At 34.9% G+C, this 16,204-nt stretch overlaps 1 protein-coding gene and 1 non-coding gene across 2 annotated transcripts in view; both read right to left on the bottom strand.

The window, feature by feature from the left end:
- The window catches only part of LOC115226447, a 577,012-nt gene that overhangs the window by 215,681 nt on the left and 345,127 nt on the right, over window positions 1-16,204 (bottom strand). The window contains exons 13-14 of the mRNA XM_036500752.1: window positions 13,339-13,436; window positions 8,117-8,157 (exon numbers count right to left, since the gene is read on the bottom strand). Of these exons, the coding sequence (XP_036356645.1) occupies window positions 8,117-8,157; window positions 13,339-13,436 (139 nt within the window). The remainder of the gene's footprint in view (window positions 1-8,116; window positions 8,158-13,338; window positions 13,437-16,204) is intronic.
- LOC115208902 lies at window positions 11,148-11,266 on the bottom strand. Its single transcript, XR_003881306.1, has one exon. It is a non-coding gene; the product is annotated as a 5S ribosomal RNA (ribosomal RNA).

Raw genomic sequence — 16,204 nt, forward strand, 5'->3', positions numbered from 1 at the left:
AAGAGAGAAGATTGTGCTGGTTATGGATGAGGACAGGTGTATAAAGAAGTGATGATTGCTTAAAGTGGATGGAACTTATGGAAGAGACCCAGGAAGATATGGAACAAAACATTGATGGCTGATCTCAAGATGCTGAACCTTATGGAGATGACAAATGACTAAGTTAGTTTTTTGCTGTGCTTCAGAAGACACATCCATTACAGTAAAAAAAGATATCCTAAAACTATTTGGTATTCTTGTACATATGGGTCCTTTCTCCATTCATCATTCACTCTCTGTCCTGTGAAGTACTTCTCCTGCTTCTCATCTTCTAACACCCATCACTCCCACTTCTACAGCACTATTTGGCTGCTATAATCACCTGAAAGCAGTATTGGCACATTTCAAATGCCCTCTCTTCTGGTTACCTCTTTCCCTCCTCTCCACCACTTCTGTTCCTCATTATCATTGCTGCCCACACTACTTCTACTAGTCATATCCTTGCTGTGCCTTCAGTCACTGCTCTCTTGCCTCTGCTATACTCCATTCTTAACATCTCTCTTATCTCCTATTATTCTCAATGCCTTCTTATATCTGTTATCATGTTCCACTTACTATAACTCTTTATGTAACCTTATATCTCCCTCCCAACTGCTCTTACACCTTCTACACCTTACAAATCATCCTACTACTTTCTCATCTATTTCCCTTCCAAAGCAACTCCATATCTCTCACCTTGAACATGTAGTTTCCACAATTTGCTTTGATGTTGGTACATCAAACATATCATAAGACTTCCATCAAAATTTTGTTTCTTGTGACAGTTTCCTCAGTAACCCTTTTGTTTTTTAGTTGATTATATTGCTTATGTTTGTGGTTGTGACCTTTTAGTAAAAATGACACTTTTCCAATCTGTTTAGTAATCTTCCCACATTTCTTTACCGTTTTTTAAAAATATTTTAAAGAAAACTTTGTAACCAATTTTGAAAAATTTTGTATTATATTTGTTGTTTGATATTTTTCTTTTCCTTCCCAGTAACAACTTGTTGTACACTGATCTAATCTTCTTAGCAAACATTAGTTCTGCAGGTGACATTCCGGACCGGGTAAAGGTATTTGGTGTCACTCGATATACCTCAAAAACTGTTGAAGCACTAAGTCATCCATTATTTTGTTGTTTGCTTTCTTTTTAGCTCTCTTTTTTGTATCAACAAAACGTTCCACTTGTCCATTTGACCTAGGATGAATCAGTAGAGTGGTCATATGTTTGATACAGAACATTTTACAGAAATTTTTTAAAACTCATCTGCAGTAAACTGAGTTCCATTGTCAAACACAATGGTATCAAGAATACGATATCTGGTGAACAATTTGTGTAGAAAACTTACTGTAACCAAGGATGTCAGTTTTTTACACTTATGTACTTCAAGCCACTTAGAAAAACTGTCCACTACAACATGGTAATGTGAACTGTTAAGTGGACCTGCAAAATCAACATGCTGCCTGAACCATGGGATATCTGTTTTTGGCCATGGATGCAATTTTGTGGTAGGTGATTTTGCTGCTTCTTCATACTTTCACTAGTGCTTCAATCTCTTGGTCCATTCTTGGCCAATACACATAGCTTCTCATCAATGATTTCATTCTTGAAATCTTCAGGTGACCAATGTGAAATTCTTTTAGTATTCGTTTCTGTAGTGTGGGCAGCACTACCACTATTTGTGTGTACATTAGCACATTGTCACAAATTGAAAATAGGTTTGAATTCATGTTGCATTCTGCAAAACGCATATTTTCATTTCTTCTTCAGCACTTAAAATTCCTTTCATTTTTGTAATAAATTCATCATTTTCTGCTTTTAGTTTGATTTCTTCTAATGTAACTGGTAATTCTTGTACAACATTACATAAAATATTTTTAATTTCTTTTTCTGCTCACAACACTGCAATCATAATATTTTCAAACAGTTCAGTATTTTTTGGTATCAATCTTGATAAACAATCAGCATGTCCTAATTTCTTAGATGGTATAAACTCCATCTTAAAATCATAGTTTAGTAATATAGTACCCTAGCATTGCAACCTATTAGTAGTATGGGTAGGAGTTCCTTTCTTTGACCCATATATAGATAACAATGGACGATGATCAATCTGTATTATCATGAAAATAATTGCTAGAGCCTCTTTTTCAATTTGACTGTAATTTTTGTCTGCTGGTAGCAGAGAATGTGAAGCATGGGCCACAGCCTTCATGTTATCATCCTCGTATTTATGTAAAATGACTGCTCTGATAGTGTACTCACTGGCATCTGAAGCTAATACAATCACCAATGCAGGATCAAAATGTACTAAAGACAAATCTGACACTAATATCTTTTAAATTTCATTGAATGCCTTCTGACAATTGTCAGACCAATTCCACTTAACACCTTTTTTTTAGTAGATTATTTAGAGGAACTCTTACTTTATGCATATTTGGTATATAAATCTGATAATAGTTTACAAGTCCCCAAAAAGCTTGTACGGTAGATATATTTGTCGGAGGAAGCATATTTTTGATTGCATCTGCCCTTGACAGATCAATTGACTACCATTTTTATTAATAATTTGTACTAAGTACTTAATTTTAGGCAAGAAAAATTTGCATGTCTCCTCATCCAGTTTGAAACTTTTATCTAAAAAAAAAAACACATTTCACATGCTTGATCAGAAGATTCACTTTTAATTAATATATCAGCCAGGTAGGCAATTGCATCTGGAGTAACTTTTATGCCAAACACGAGCTGGTTAAATTTGCACATGGGTATTAATTGTTAGCAGCTTAGTACATTTATCTTCTACTTGTATTTGTAAGTAAGCATCAGAAAGATCTAATTTTGAGAACAATTTTCCACTGCTTAATTTTGAGATTTCCTCTGGGCTAGGTAATGGGTAGTTATACTGTCTTAAACATTCATTTAGTCCAGTTGAGAAATCTGCACATACAGGTGCAGGCATGACTGTGGTAAGAAGTTTGCTTCCCAACCACATGATTCCGGGTCCAGTCCCACTGCGTGGCACCTTGGGCAAGTTTCTTCTACTATATATAGCCTTGAGTGGATTTGGTAGATGGAAGCTAAAGAAGCCTGTTATATATACATATTTGTATGTACATATTTGTGTATCTGTTTGTCCCCCACCATACTTGAAGCATTTTCAATTTTTATAAGGACAGTCAAATCTGTAGTATAATTCTCTACGTCCAAAACAGGTTAATTTTCTGCTTTTCATTTCTTACTTTTGGCCACGCTGACTATATATGAGAGCAATTTCTCACTTCAGTTTGTTCTAGAGCATGCCTTAGGTTGATTATTCTCTGGCATTCCCAAGATATTTCTTGTGTTAGCTTCTGCACTAATTTAGTCAGAATTCGGTTATGAATTTCTGAATCTTTCTTTTTTGTTAAACCTTGCACAAAAATTAAGCATTTAAACATTTCTGGTGTTAGATCATTAATTTTAAATCACTTACATTCCCTATTAACAATTCCAGTTTATGCAATAAAATCTTTGTCCTCTTTTTTGTAATATTCATGCATTGCCAGAATATATTAAATAAAGAGCTTTTAACACTGAAAATCTTTAATAGATTATTCACTGCTTTTTCAAAACAGACTTTACCCAGTTTCTTTGGTAATATGTAATTGCAATATTTCTCATGCTCGGTTGGTGCCAACTTTCTCAACAAAAGTCAATTTTATTTCTCATCTTGCCAGTCGCAGCATTCTTCTCTAAAAATTTCCTCATACCTTCTAAAGTAAGCAGAGAATGTAGTACCGTCCTCTAGGTTATATGTGAACTCGCCAAATGAGTTTGTGACAGTGTCAGGAGTGAACAAACTAGATGTATTTTCTATTTCCTTCTGTATAAGCTGTACCAACAGTTTCTATTGCTTCTGAAATTCCAACAACTGTTGTTGTTATTGTTTCTGTAATTCCAACAACTGTTGTTGTTGTTGCTGTAATTGAATTACAAAAGCTAGAAAACCTTCCATGTTCAAGCAAAAATCAGTCCAGCATGAGCTTTGAATAATCTTGTCACCAAAAATATTATGATGTGAGTATACATGTCTGGTGTAAAATGGTATTACACAAATAAATAGTTGTTTGTGGTTATCTAAAAATAACCTATCGCAGAAATATATGTTAACACAGAATGCACTCCATACTACTCAAATGTAGGTATGATACTCAGTATTCACTATTCAACTACCAACTGTTATGGTTGAACTAACATGGTAAACCAACACAGTCAAACTAACACCTGTAAACTACTCCCTTGATAGTTCACTCAGTTCTTATTTATTGTAATTGATTAGTCCACCTTCAGTCATGTGGGGGTGTTCAGGATTCTCCCATAACAGTATGTAGTGTAAAACATTTATGCTATTCCTTGTTCAGGCAGAGAAGTTTACTTTCACATACATGTTAACATTAAAATAAACTGCCTCTTGTATGTAGCAGCCATTTTACTTGGTTCATTAACAGCTTTGAGTTTAGTGATATTCTAAATTTATGGTGATTTAAGTCAGACAATCATGGGTCTGACGTCATGTACATTGGATTGCACATTTTGTTAGGGCATCAGCATCCTTCATTTAACTGCCATGGCTATTTTTGTCTGACTCTTGAGAGATTACCAAGTTTTACAAGGGGAAAATTTAACAAGAAAAAATTTCTGGGAGACCCTATGCAGTTCTAGAACACTATATTCACAAACACTATATTCAGACTTTTTCATTGTAAGCATTTTTACACATACATTAACTCATCTCAGTTAAATCCATTTGTTGCCAATACACTTTTTTTTTATGAATTGCTGATATACAGTAATTCCCATACATGTGGAAAGCATGCAATGTCTTACGCTTATCAAAATAATCCTTTGTAGTCACATAGTTGTTGAATTAAACATTGTAAATTATTGGACATGTTTTTTTAAATCCTCTTTCTGAACATATGAGAGGGGTCTGAAAAATTGATAGACTAACTATGAAGGAATGATGCTAGAGGTGTGAAATCTTGCATGCATTAATTTCAGCTCTTCTTATTAATAATTGCATTGTTTCTTTCTAGGTAAACTGATATCTGACTCTTCAAAGAGACTTCAAAAGTAACCAGTAGTGACTTCCTATGAAAATGGACAAAATTTGGCATCATGATGTTATCAAGTATCTGCAGAAAAAGGGTTTAATCCCCCAAAGACATTCACGCTGACATAGATACTATATTAGGCGATGATGCTCCAGCTTCATCAACAGTGTAAAAGTTGGCAGCTGAATTTAGGAAAGGAAGGGAGAGTCTTGAAGAGGACCCAAGGTTTGGGTGTCCTGCAACTGCCACCACTGAGGAAAACATTGATTATGTTCACCACATGGTGATGGATGACAGGCAATTGACTATAAATCAAATAGCCAATGCTATTAGCATATCCCATGAGAAAGTTGAGAATATTCTGCACAATTAACTTGGCATGACAAAGGTTCCTTCTTGGTAGGTGCCACATCTGAAACCTGATCAAAAGCACACCAGGCTGATCAAATCATGGGAAAATTTTTTCATTATTTCAGGCAGTGCTAGCTGCTTTCCTTGAACGTTTCCTAACCCAGGATGACTGCTGTGAGTGACTATGGTTTTGAACTGATTTAGCCTATTCTCTTGATTTAGCCTCATCTGACTATCATTTCTTCCCCAACATGAAAAAACACTTGGTTGGGAATCAGTATCACAGTGATGATGATATCATGCCTGCTATTGCTGATTTTTTTGACAAACATTATAAAAGCTTCTTCACCAGTGAGATTCAAGTAGTGAAACACTGGTGGGAGAAGTGTGTGGATTGCAAGGGAGACTGTGCTGAAAAATAAACTTCATTTGGTCACATTCCATAAGAGTATCTTGGTCAACGTATGAACTTTTCAGCTGACCCTTGTACTGATAAAGAATGTTTGTTCTTCATTAATTTATACAACTAAATAATTTTGATTTTTCTGTAATCCATGCCATTTACTTTGGCTGTTTTTATTTCATTGAACTTATTTTACTCTGTGAATCTATCATTACCCTAAGTATTTCTTCTTTTATAGGATTAAAAAAAATTGACATTAGAGTTAATCTTCTTGCCTTCATTCTCATTATCATATTTATAGTCTTATCACAACTATTAATCATACTAAATATACAAGATTTTGTTTAAGTTGATTAACATCAGAACACACAGGCATTTACTTTCCTGAACACATGATAAACATCAGTGATTCCCAATGTGGGTCATACACCTCACTGGTGGGATGTGTTATCCAAAAAAAGTTGTAGTGGGGCATGGGACCCAAAACAATTATGGTGGGGAGTGGGATCCAAAAATATTGTGGTAGGGTGTGGGATCCAAACAAAATTGCAGTAGGGCATGGGATCCAAACAAAATTGTGCTAGGGCATGGGATCCATGCTTTGTTATGAGCAGAGAGGTTCTGTAGCAAACTTCAGGAGTATGATTGTAGGTTGCATTTTATGCAGTGAATAATGTAGTGATTTTTGATTGATTTCCAAACTTTTCTTTCAGTGACTTAAATATTCCAAATTTGAATTGGTATGCTTTACTCACAAATGTACTTCTAGCCAGTCTGCCTTCATTGACTCATTATTCAATGTCTGATGACATGTTTTTTGACAGATCTCTCTGAGAAATTAAGCAGCTTGAACAAGTAGCTCCAAGATGCAAATATAACTTTTTTTGATACAAGAACAAAGGTTTGTGAATTCACTATAGTTTTAGAATTATGCCTAAGGAATAATTTCTACATGAAATTTCATGAAATTTTACTGGTTGAATCAATGTGAGGTAATTGATACTGCTACAGTATTGAGTATTTGAAAATGCTGATAAAAGACCTCAGTATGGTGATTTGAAGAAAACGAATTTTCCCTCTTGGGTAACTCAACCATTGCTAGTAGATATCTCTGAAGTTCCAATGTGATTCCAAGAAGAGTTATCAGAATTGCTACATGATGAATCAGTGAATACTTTGCTCAAAATGAAAGGTACCAAGATGCGACTATGTGATGAAGTTGAAAGGAAATACCCTAATACTGCCATTTCAGCAAAGGAATTTTTGATTCATTTCCCCACATCTTATTTGTTGAGTGTGGCTGTAGTGCTGTTGATGATTTGGTTTGAGCCAAGAGAAACAGACTTGAAATTACAAAATGTAGTAATTTATGGCTGAAGCTAACAAAATTGTGTCCTCGAATAAAAGAAATTTGCCAGGCATAAAGTTTTCATTAAAGTACTTAATAAAAGAATTACTTGTATTAAATAGTTGTGATAAAATATTAAAAATAAAGTTGTTTTTTAACAACCACCAGTAGGGTATACATTTTTCTGGAAAGTTATAATGGGGCCTGGGGGAAAATAGGTTGGGAAACACTGATATACACCTTACTAAGAAGGTATTTATTATATGTTCTTTGACATGATGTCCATTTCTAGGAATTTAAAATTAAAACCGAAAAAAGTTTCTCCTAAATGAGCAAATAAAAGAGTGGTATATAATATCTAATGAAATATAGAAGAGGTTAAATCATGGAATGAGATGCTAAAAACTTTAGAATTTTACAGAAATTGAGACAAAGCCAAGAATTGCAGAATATATATAGTATGAATCACAAGCAACTATCACCTAATATTTTCAGTGAAAACAAAAAGCCAATGAAAAACAGAGAAGCAATGAGTCAATAAATGAGAACTCAACTCATAAGTCCATAACAAGTTTCATCTCTTTGCCTTTGTCAAAATTAGTTGAAATTGCAACAAAGTGTAAATATATCTGTCCTATTGCAGGTAAGAGCTCTGGAATTTCGTCTTCTAATAAAAATTCACATGTTCAATCCTAACACAAATATATGTGATACCTGAAGACAATCTGAATATATACTATCTCAAATGTTTATAAAAAAAAAACAAAATGAAAGTAAAGACCAATGCATCTTGAAAAAGAAAAGACATCTTAAAAACCAGTTAATACTACAAGTTTGCTTTTTTAAATCTAATTCATGTAACCTAAATTTAAAATACAATTCAAATAAAAAATGAATTTACAAACCTCCAGCCTCTGGATTTAAGATTTTATTATCAATAAGGGTTCTGAAAAAAAAAAATTAATTAAACATAAATTATGAGAGTAAATATCAGAAAACTTGAGATCTAAATTTATTTGTACACCACTTTATTTTAATTGCAAAAGATTGTTTATGAATGTAAATAAAAAACTATAAGAATATTAGTAATAATACCTTTTAAATATAAAATACACAAATTTATTGATGGCAAAAATCCAGTTATTACAACATTAATGATATGAAAAAGACAAGATGATAATTTTGTATATATTTTCAAACAATGCCAGTTAAAGAGAGTATGGTGTGAGCTTTGTTCAAATTTATCGACAATTTTATTTAAGATGTGGTAGGAAATGTCTTCAAGCATATGTACGTGGTAAAGAAGTTTGCTTTGCAATCATGTGGCTTCATGTTTCTGCATAGCACCTTGACAAGTATCATCCAGCATCATAACCTAGAGTTGACCAGCTTATTGTGTATGAGTATTAATGTCATAAATCCGTTCAAGTTTCATTAATCCTTTATGTTTAGTTTGGAAAAATTAGTCTGTTAGTACGAGGGACGTTCAATAAGTAATGCCCCTGACCTACTTGCATTTGTTTGATCTAGCTGAAATTTTGCATGTGCAATTATTTATATCTCTATAGATTAAGTGGCATATTACAGCTCTGAACTAATTGTGGTTTCTGATTTACAGGTGTTTGAACTAAGTCAAGTGTGAAATGGAGCCTGTTGAGTGTCGAGCAGTGATCCGGTTTTTGTATTTGAAAGGACGCACACCACAGGAGACTTTTGATGAAATGAAAGTAACTTATGGTGATGATGCCCCATCATATGACCTTGTAAAACGCTGGCATCGCGAATTCAAACACGGTCGGAACTCTGTGGAAACAGCTCCCAGATCTGGTCGCCCCTTCTGCCATTGATGAGGCATCTGTCCGTCAAGTTGAGGCTGCCATTTTGGAAGATCGACGCATAACTATTCGTCAAATAGCCCATGAGGTCAAGATTAGTACCGGGTCTGTGGAAACTATCATTCATGACCATTTACATATGCAAAAGGTGTCTGCCAGATGGATTCCCAGGTTGCTCACACTTTTCCAGATGCAAGAACGCGTCGAGAGCTCGAGGATGAATTTGGAGATGTGCCAAGAAGATGATTCAAAATTTTTCAAAGGACTGACTACACAGGATGAAACCTGGGTCCATCACTATGATCAAGAGACCAAAGCCCAGTCAATGCAGTGGCAGCACCGTGACTCACCTCCTCCAAAGAAGGCAAGGGTGCAGCCCTCCGCTGGCAAGATCATGCTTACAGTCTTCTGGGACCAGGACAGAATAGTGATGACAGATTTCCTGGGAAAGGGTACCAGAATTACAGGAGCCTATTATGCTTCACTTTTGAGGAAATTAAGAGAAGCTATCGAAATCAAGAGGTGGGGCAAGATTAGCAAAGGCATCCTCCTCCTGCAGGACAACGCTCCGGTCTACAACTCGCGTGTCGCCAGATCAGAAGCACAGGCGTGCGGCTATGAACTCCTCCCCCATCCTCCCTACTCTCCAGACCTTGCACCCTCTGATTTTCACCTCTTCACAGCCATGAAGTTGTTTTTGAAAGGAAAGCGTTTCCCAGATGATGCAACCTTGATTTCTGAAGTCACGTCGTGGTTGGAGGACCAAGCAGGGGTCTTCTATAAAAACGGTCTCCAGAGCTGCATCAAAGGATGGGAGAAATGCGTAACTCTGGGTGGTTCCTATGTAGAAAAAGATTAATAACTGTGCCAAGTTTCGTTGCTCTACTGCTATGGGAAGTGGGTCAGGGGCATTACTTATTGAACACCCTTGTACTTCAAGGCCTCCCTGATCTCATTATCAGAATGAGATAATGGTAATGACAGGGTGCTACTCAATTGTTTTGCAGTAAGTTGCAAAAGATATTACAAAAACACCAAAATATAAACGGCTCATCAACATGAAACCATTATCTAGCAAAGCACAAAATGTACTTCAGACCACTGTAATACATAGATGTCATTGTAAACATGAAGGTTGTAAATTTCATGACTCACTCTGAAACAATGCTGCAAATTTAGCATACAAACAACACACAAATACATTGCACATAAAATAAATCACAAAATCACTATCCTGCAGCAAATTTAATGTATAAATAAAACATATACGCTGTGTATGTGTGATCAATAATATTTACATTACTAGAGCTGCTTTTAATTCATAATTTTATATGTATATATGTGAAGGCATATGGCCTAGTAGTTAGGCTGTTACACTCATGATCATTAGTTCGATTCCCAGACTGGACAGTGCGTTGCCTTCTTGAGCAAAACACTTCATCTCATGTTGCTCCAGTTCCCTTTCAATCAGGGGGAATGTTGGCTCGCTCACCTAGTGAGTGGGATGGCATCATTTGAAGGCTAAAACAATGCAAAGACATCTAATAGTCTTGTTGGTCACATGATCATATGATATATTCTATAATATTTTGCATAGGCACAATAATACAAACAACATGGTGTTAGAATTCAACATACATACACTTCAGAAATAAGCGTTAATCGAGTACAGAGTGTAAGAAATTAGATAAATGACAAGAGAATAAGAAATTGTGTAATGAACTTCATTAGCTTACAGCTGCTTCAGCTATAAGATGTAATGCATTCATAGTTGAGTGCTTGTGTATCACCCTATAGCTCCATTAGGGCTTTAAAAATGAAGTGCAGTTTTACTTAGGAAAGCATTTATATATATGGAAAACATTACCACTGGAAAAAATGATAAAAATATGTAGGAAATGAAACATAGAGATTGAAGAGTAAAAAGCCCCTCCCAGTACAAAATAGATAGAGATAAATTTTGTGTATATATGTGTGTAGAAATAGGCATATGATGAACTTCTATGTAGTCAACTATTTATATTTCATTTTTTTTTCATTTTCATCTAGTTTCAGCTCACATGCTGTGGCCATGCTGGGGCACTGCCATTAAAAAAGGGAATGCTTACAGCACCTAGATTTCCCAAGTGGTCACCCATCTAAGTACTAAATAGGCTCGATGTTGCTTAACTTCAGTGATCGGATGAGAACCGGTACTTTCAACGTGATATGGCTGTAAGCATACATAAAATATAGACAGAACATGTATGTTGAGAATGGAGATGGATAGAAAATGATGAAATCCATGAGAGAGAGAAAGAGAGAGAGAGAGAGAATCAAGGCAATGAAGTGGGTTCTAGCCAGTTTGACAAATAACATGTCAAAATCATTGGGAAGGAAAGACATGCTATAGATAACAACGTGTGTACATGCATGTGTATGTGTGTGTGTGTATAGAATTAAAGAGAATGTATTCAGATAAACATGGGGTATTATTTATACCTAGACATACATGAAGCTCCAACAAAGGTATGAGTGCATTGCATCCTATAGCAGAAACAACTGTAAGCTAATGAAGTTCATTACATAATTTCTTATTCCTTTGTCATTTATTTAATTTTGTTTATGTATGTTTGTTTTTGTCCTCTCCTGGTACCTAACAACTTGCCAAAAGAGACCAATAGAATAAGTGCCAAAGTATATAAATAAAGTACTGGGATTGATTCATTCGACTAAGATTCTTTAAGGCAGTGCCTTAGCATGGCTGCAGTTTAATGACTGAGATCAGTAAAAGATAAAAGATATCTGAGAAAGATTAACATAACTCCAGGATTAAAAATATGAAATTATTAATAACAAAATTCATATAAATGATAGTAACAGTTGCAAGACAGATATTTTTTAATGATCTTTTTTTATACAAACAATGCTAGTTAAGAGAAATCTGCTCACACCAAAGATTTACACCTTGTATTTCTTACATGCTCCTCATGGAGAAATAATAACACAATATTCATGAACTTTCAGTGAAGAAATTCAACATTTTACTCTCCTGGTAACTACTAAATATACTAAGAATACCTGTAGAAAAATAATTTATTAGCATACAAATATTTCAATGAAATGTTATACATGTAAAACATTTCAAATGTAACAAAATGTTTCCTTTTTTTTTTGTTCCTCAGCAGTGTAATTTCTTTTCTGCATAAGTCTAAAATATACAGGAAATGGCTATTATTTTCTTCAGACTTTGCTTTTGTGACATTGACAATGATATTTTGATATTATTTTACCCATTTCAGTAAAACTGAAATTTTGGGAGCACAGTGTGGGTACATATGCACAACTGACCCCCTTGCCCAATTTCCTCCTTGAGTCATTCCTATCACCCATCATCTCTCTGAATGCAATTAAATGTGAACAGAACTACATGCTTTATGGGTTTTTCATAGATACTGTTTACTTTTCTCACAATCTAAAAAAGGAATCTGCAAGACTTCTTCCCTAAGCTGAGGCAAAGGCTGAAAAAGATAACTTTGTTAAACCAGTGATAAAGAAAATCCTAGAGTGCAGAGAATTCCCTAAGATGTTCATTATGGAATGAGAAAGCAATTTGGAATAACTTTTGCAATGATTGAGGATTATTGGAATCACAAAACAAAATTATGTGAAGCTGGGGAAGACTATGGTGGAGAACTACAGTAAAATGGGCTACAAGATGTACTTTTGATGCTCATCTTGATAAATTCAAGGAAAACATAGAGATATATTCAGAGGAGCAAGGCAAATGCTTCCACCAGGATATATCCTTGAATGCCACTACCTAGGAGGGTATAATGAAAACATGATGGGAGACTGAGACGTAAAAGTGAAACATTACAATCACAAATCTTGAAAAAGTACCCACTACTAAACTCTTGTATTCACTTTTGTATAACTTAAGTATACATTTTAATGTTAAGCTTGCTTTAATATGTTTTCCCCCTGACTCTGTCTGAATGAAAATACACAAATTCATTAATTTTTCCATAGGAAATAGGTAAATTTCATTATTATTATCAAGGTTACAAAAGCAAAGTTTGAAGGAAATAATAGCCATTTTCTATACTTTTTCAATGCAGGCAATTAGAAAATAACACTACCTAGGAAAAAAATGTGTTATACATGGTAGAATGAGCTGGATTAAAACTTGTTGGTATGAAACTATAACAAGATAAATAGTTGGTTTTTATAAAATTGCAATATGATATGAGGATACACAGTATGAAATCTTTTGAAAGATTAGAATGATGTAAATACAAAAGGAAACTTACTTTGCTTCTTCTAATTCTAAATGTTCTCTTTCTCGAATTCTTTTCAAATTCTCTACATATGACATCATTATTTCCATGGCTCGACTCATACGTTCTTCCTGAATACAGGAATTATTAAACAAAATCAATAGGATAAGAAATCTGAAATAATGTAAGCATCTGTAAAATTATATACATATATACACATATACATTGGACTACAGTTATGCATAACTGTAGTCCAATGTGTATGTATATGAGTGTATATATATATCATTTGCCATGATAGATTGCTAGCCACTACACATTCTTTATTTTCTATCTTTATTTTCTCTCCTTGTTTCTTTCTTTGTTCCTTTCTGTGGAAGAGTGTAGGCTCGAAGTATTAAAGACTTTTTCACTTCCCGAGCATTATACTAATACATCCATTTGTTGTCTACACTACCTGTCTTCATCTTTTGTTTTTTTGCGATTTCTCCCTATATATATATATATATATATATATATAATATATATATATATATATATATATATATATAATATATATATATATATATATATATTATATATATATATATATATATATACATATATATTATATTTCTTGGGATCTTTAAAGTCTTTTTCTTTTGCAGAATTTGAGACAATCACAAAGTGACCAGCCTCATAATTTGGATTTTTGTGTGTAGAATGTGGAGAAACATGCCTAGAAGGATAGTTTAAGTCAGTTACCTAGCAATTTCTCAAGAATCAAGTGTATAGCACAAATGCTGCCAGAAGTAGTTGATATAAAACTGGAAGACATCCAACCATTCAGCTAATCTGAAGTGGTATAGGATGTGGGGTATAAAGGATGTTGTGTGATATGTGGATGTATGGTGGGTAGTTGCAATGAGGCAGTAGTTAGATGACTAAGTAGGTGATGAGTTGTTTATAATTTGTAGAGATTAGGTCAGTAGGTGAGAAAGAGAGCGAGTTGTTTCGGGTATTGAGTGTAGTAGAATCTAGGATGCATGTAGTAGAATAAGACATGTTGATGAAGAGAGTGATGATTACAAAAGATGTGACAAGTGAAAGAGCCATAAGAAGTTATGAATGTCAAAGTCCAGAGGCACATCAGAATCCAAACGTATTCACATCTTTAAAAATAAGGAATACCAATGGAACATTGCAATAAAAATAGCAACCTGGTGCAAACCCAACAAGCCTGATACTACTTCATCCAGCTGGAAAAAAGAACATCTATAGAGAAGCCAACAAGAAACTTACAATACTTGTATCAGACTCTAGATTTCTACCAATTATCAAAGGATCACTGAGTTGAGTAGCAACATATTTGCATAAAACCTAGAAATTCTTTCAGAAATAACAAAGCAAACTGATTTGTACCCTCCAAATACAATTGATTAGTAGTGCAGTAAAAATATGTAAAGTATTCTAGGGATTCTCCATTTGAGTTTCTTTGAACAAACATATGCATACAACATACATGGGTGCCCATCATAAGGCTAAATAAGGCTAAATGTGGAAAGACTGAATTCACATGACTTAAAAATCAGAATACTAGTGAGACAACTGCAGTTAAGAGTAGATGAATAGCTTGTTAGAGCTATACAAGCCATATATAATGGTGCTGTTAATAGTGTGAGTCAGCCATGAGTACAGAGATAAATTTAGTGTACAAGCAGGAGTTTACCTGGGCTTGATTCTCAATCTTCTCTTATTCACCAAAGTCCTCTAGGCCATAACAGCGGAATTGAAACTGGTAGCCCATGGGAACTACGATATGCTGATGATCACACTTTAATAGCAGAATTAGAAAATAAATTCCAGGTAGAGAAGCAAAATGTAGCAAAGACCAAAGTTGTTGATAGCATGAAAGCAGACATGGCTCTCTTTCTGTCAGGCAAATGGCTCAGCTCAATATGTAGGCAAGGTGCTGGAAGGATTTCTACTTGCTGCACCTAGTTCAAGCTATGGACACAGAGGAAGCATAGTGGAATCATAGGTAGAGAAAATCATCTTCATATGTGGTGGATGCATAAGAACAATAAACACAAAGGACACATGGGAATTAGATTTTCTCAAATGCCCAGGAGGTTCCCTTGAGGTTGTAGATAGCTTCTCTTAACTAGAGTGCAGTGAAGGGGGATGTTCTGAAAGTACTGTAGCTAGAATAGGAATAAGACAGTGGAAGTTCAGAGAACTGTCACCTCTGTTGGCAACAAAAGGCATCTCTCTCAGAGTGAAAGGTAGATAGTATGATGCTTGTATATGAATGGGTGTGAGACTTGGGTCCTCAATGCAGAAAGCATGTGAAGACTGGAGAGGAATGAAGCTAGTATGCTTTGATGGATGTGCTACATCAGTGTGCATGTATGACAAAGTGCAAATGTGTTGAGAGAAAAGCTGGGCATAAGAAGAATCAGATGTAGTACATAAGATTATAATGGTTTGGACATGTCATGCATGTGAACGAGGGCAGTTGTATAAAGTAGTGCTGATTACTTTAAGTGGACAGTACTTATGGAAGAGGGAGACCCAGGAAGACATGGGATGAAGTAGCAAGGGCTATCTCAAGATGTTGAATCTCATGGAGGAGATGACAATGGTCTAGGATGTCTGGTAATATGAGGTTTTTGAGAAATCCTGACTACCTCAGTGAAACTCAGTTCTGGAAGAGCTGTGTATTCTAACTACATTTAACATTAATTCACAAACCCCACCCCACTGGACAACTTTTCATGCATTGTGCTTGTCTCTCCCCATCACTTCTGCAGCTCAACACTACTCTGTCATCTCTCTCTCTCTCTTGCCCTCCCATTACCAACTTTATCATTGCTATCCTGTTGCTCTTTATATACATGTGTTTTACCACTCACTGCAT

This window comes from Octopus sinensis, linkage group LG2 (assembly GCF_006345805.1).
Source record: "Octopus sinensis linkage group LG2, ASM634580v1, whole genome shotgun sequence".
Classification (NCBI taxonomy): domain Eukaryota; kingdom Metazoa; phylum Mollusca; class Cephalopoda; order Octopoda; family Octopodidae; genus Octopus; species Octopus sinensis.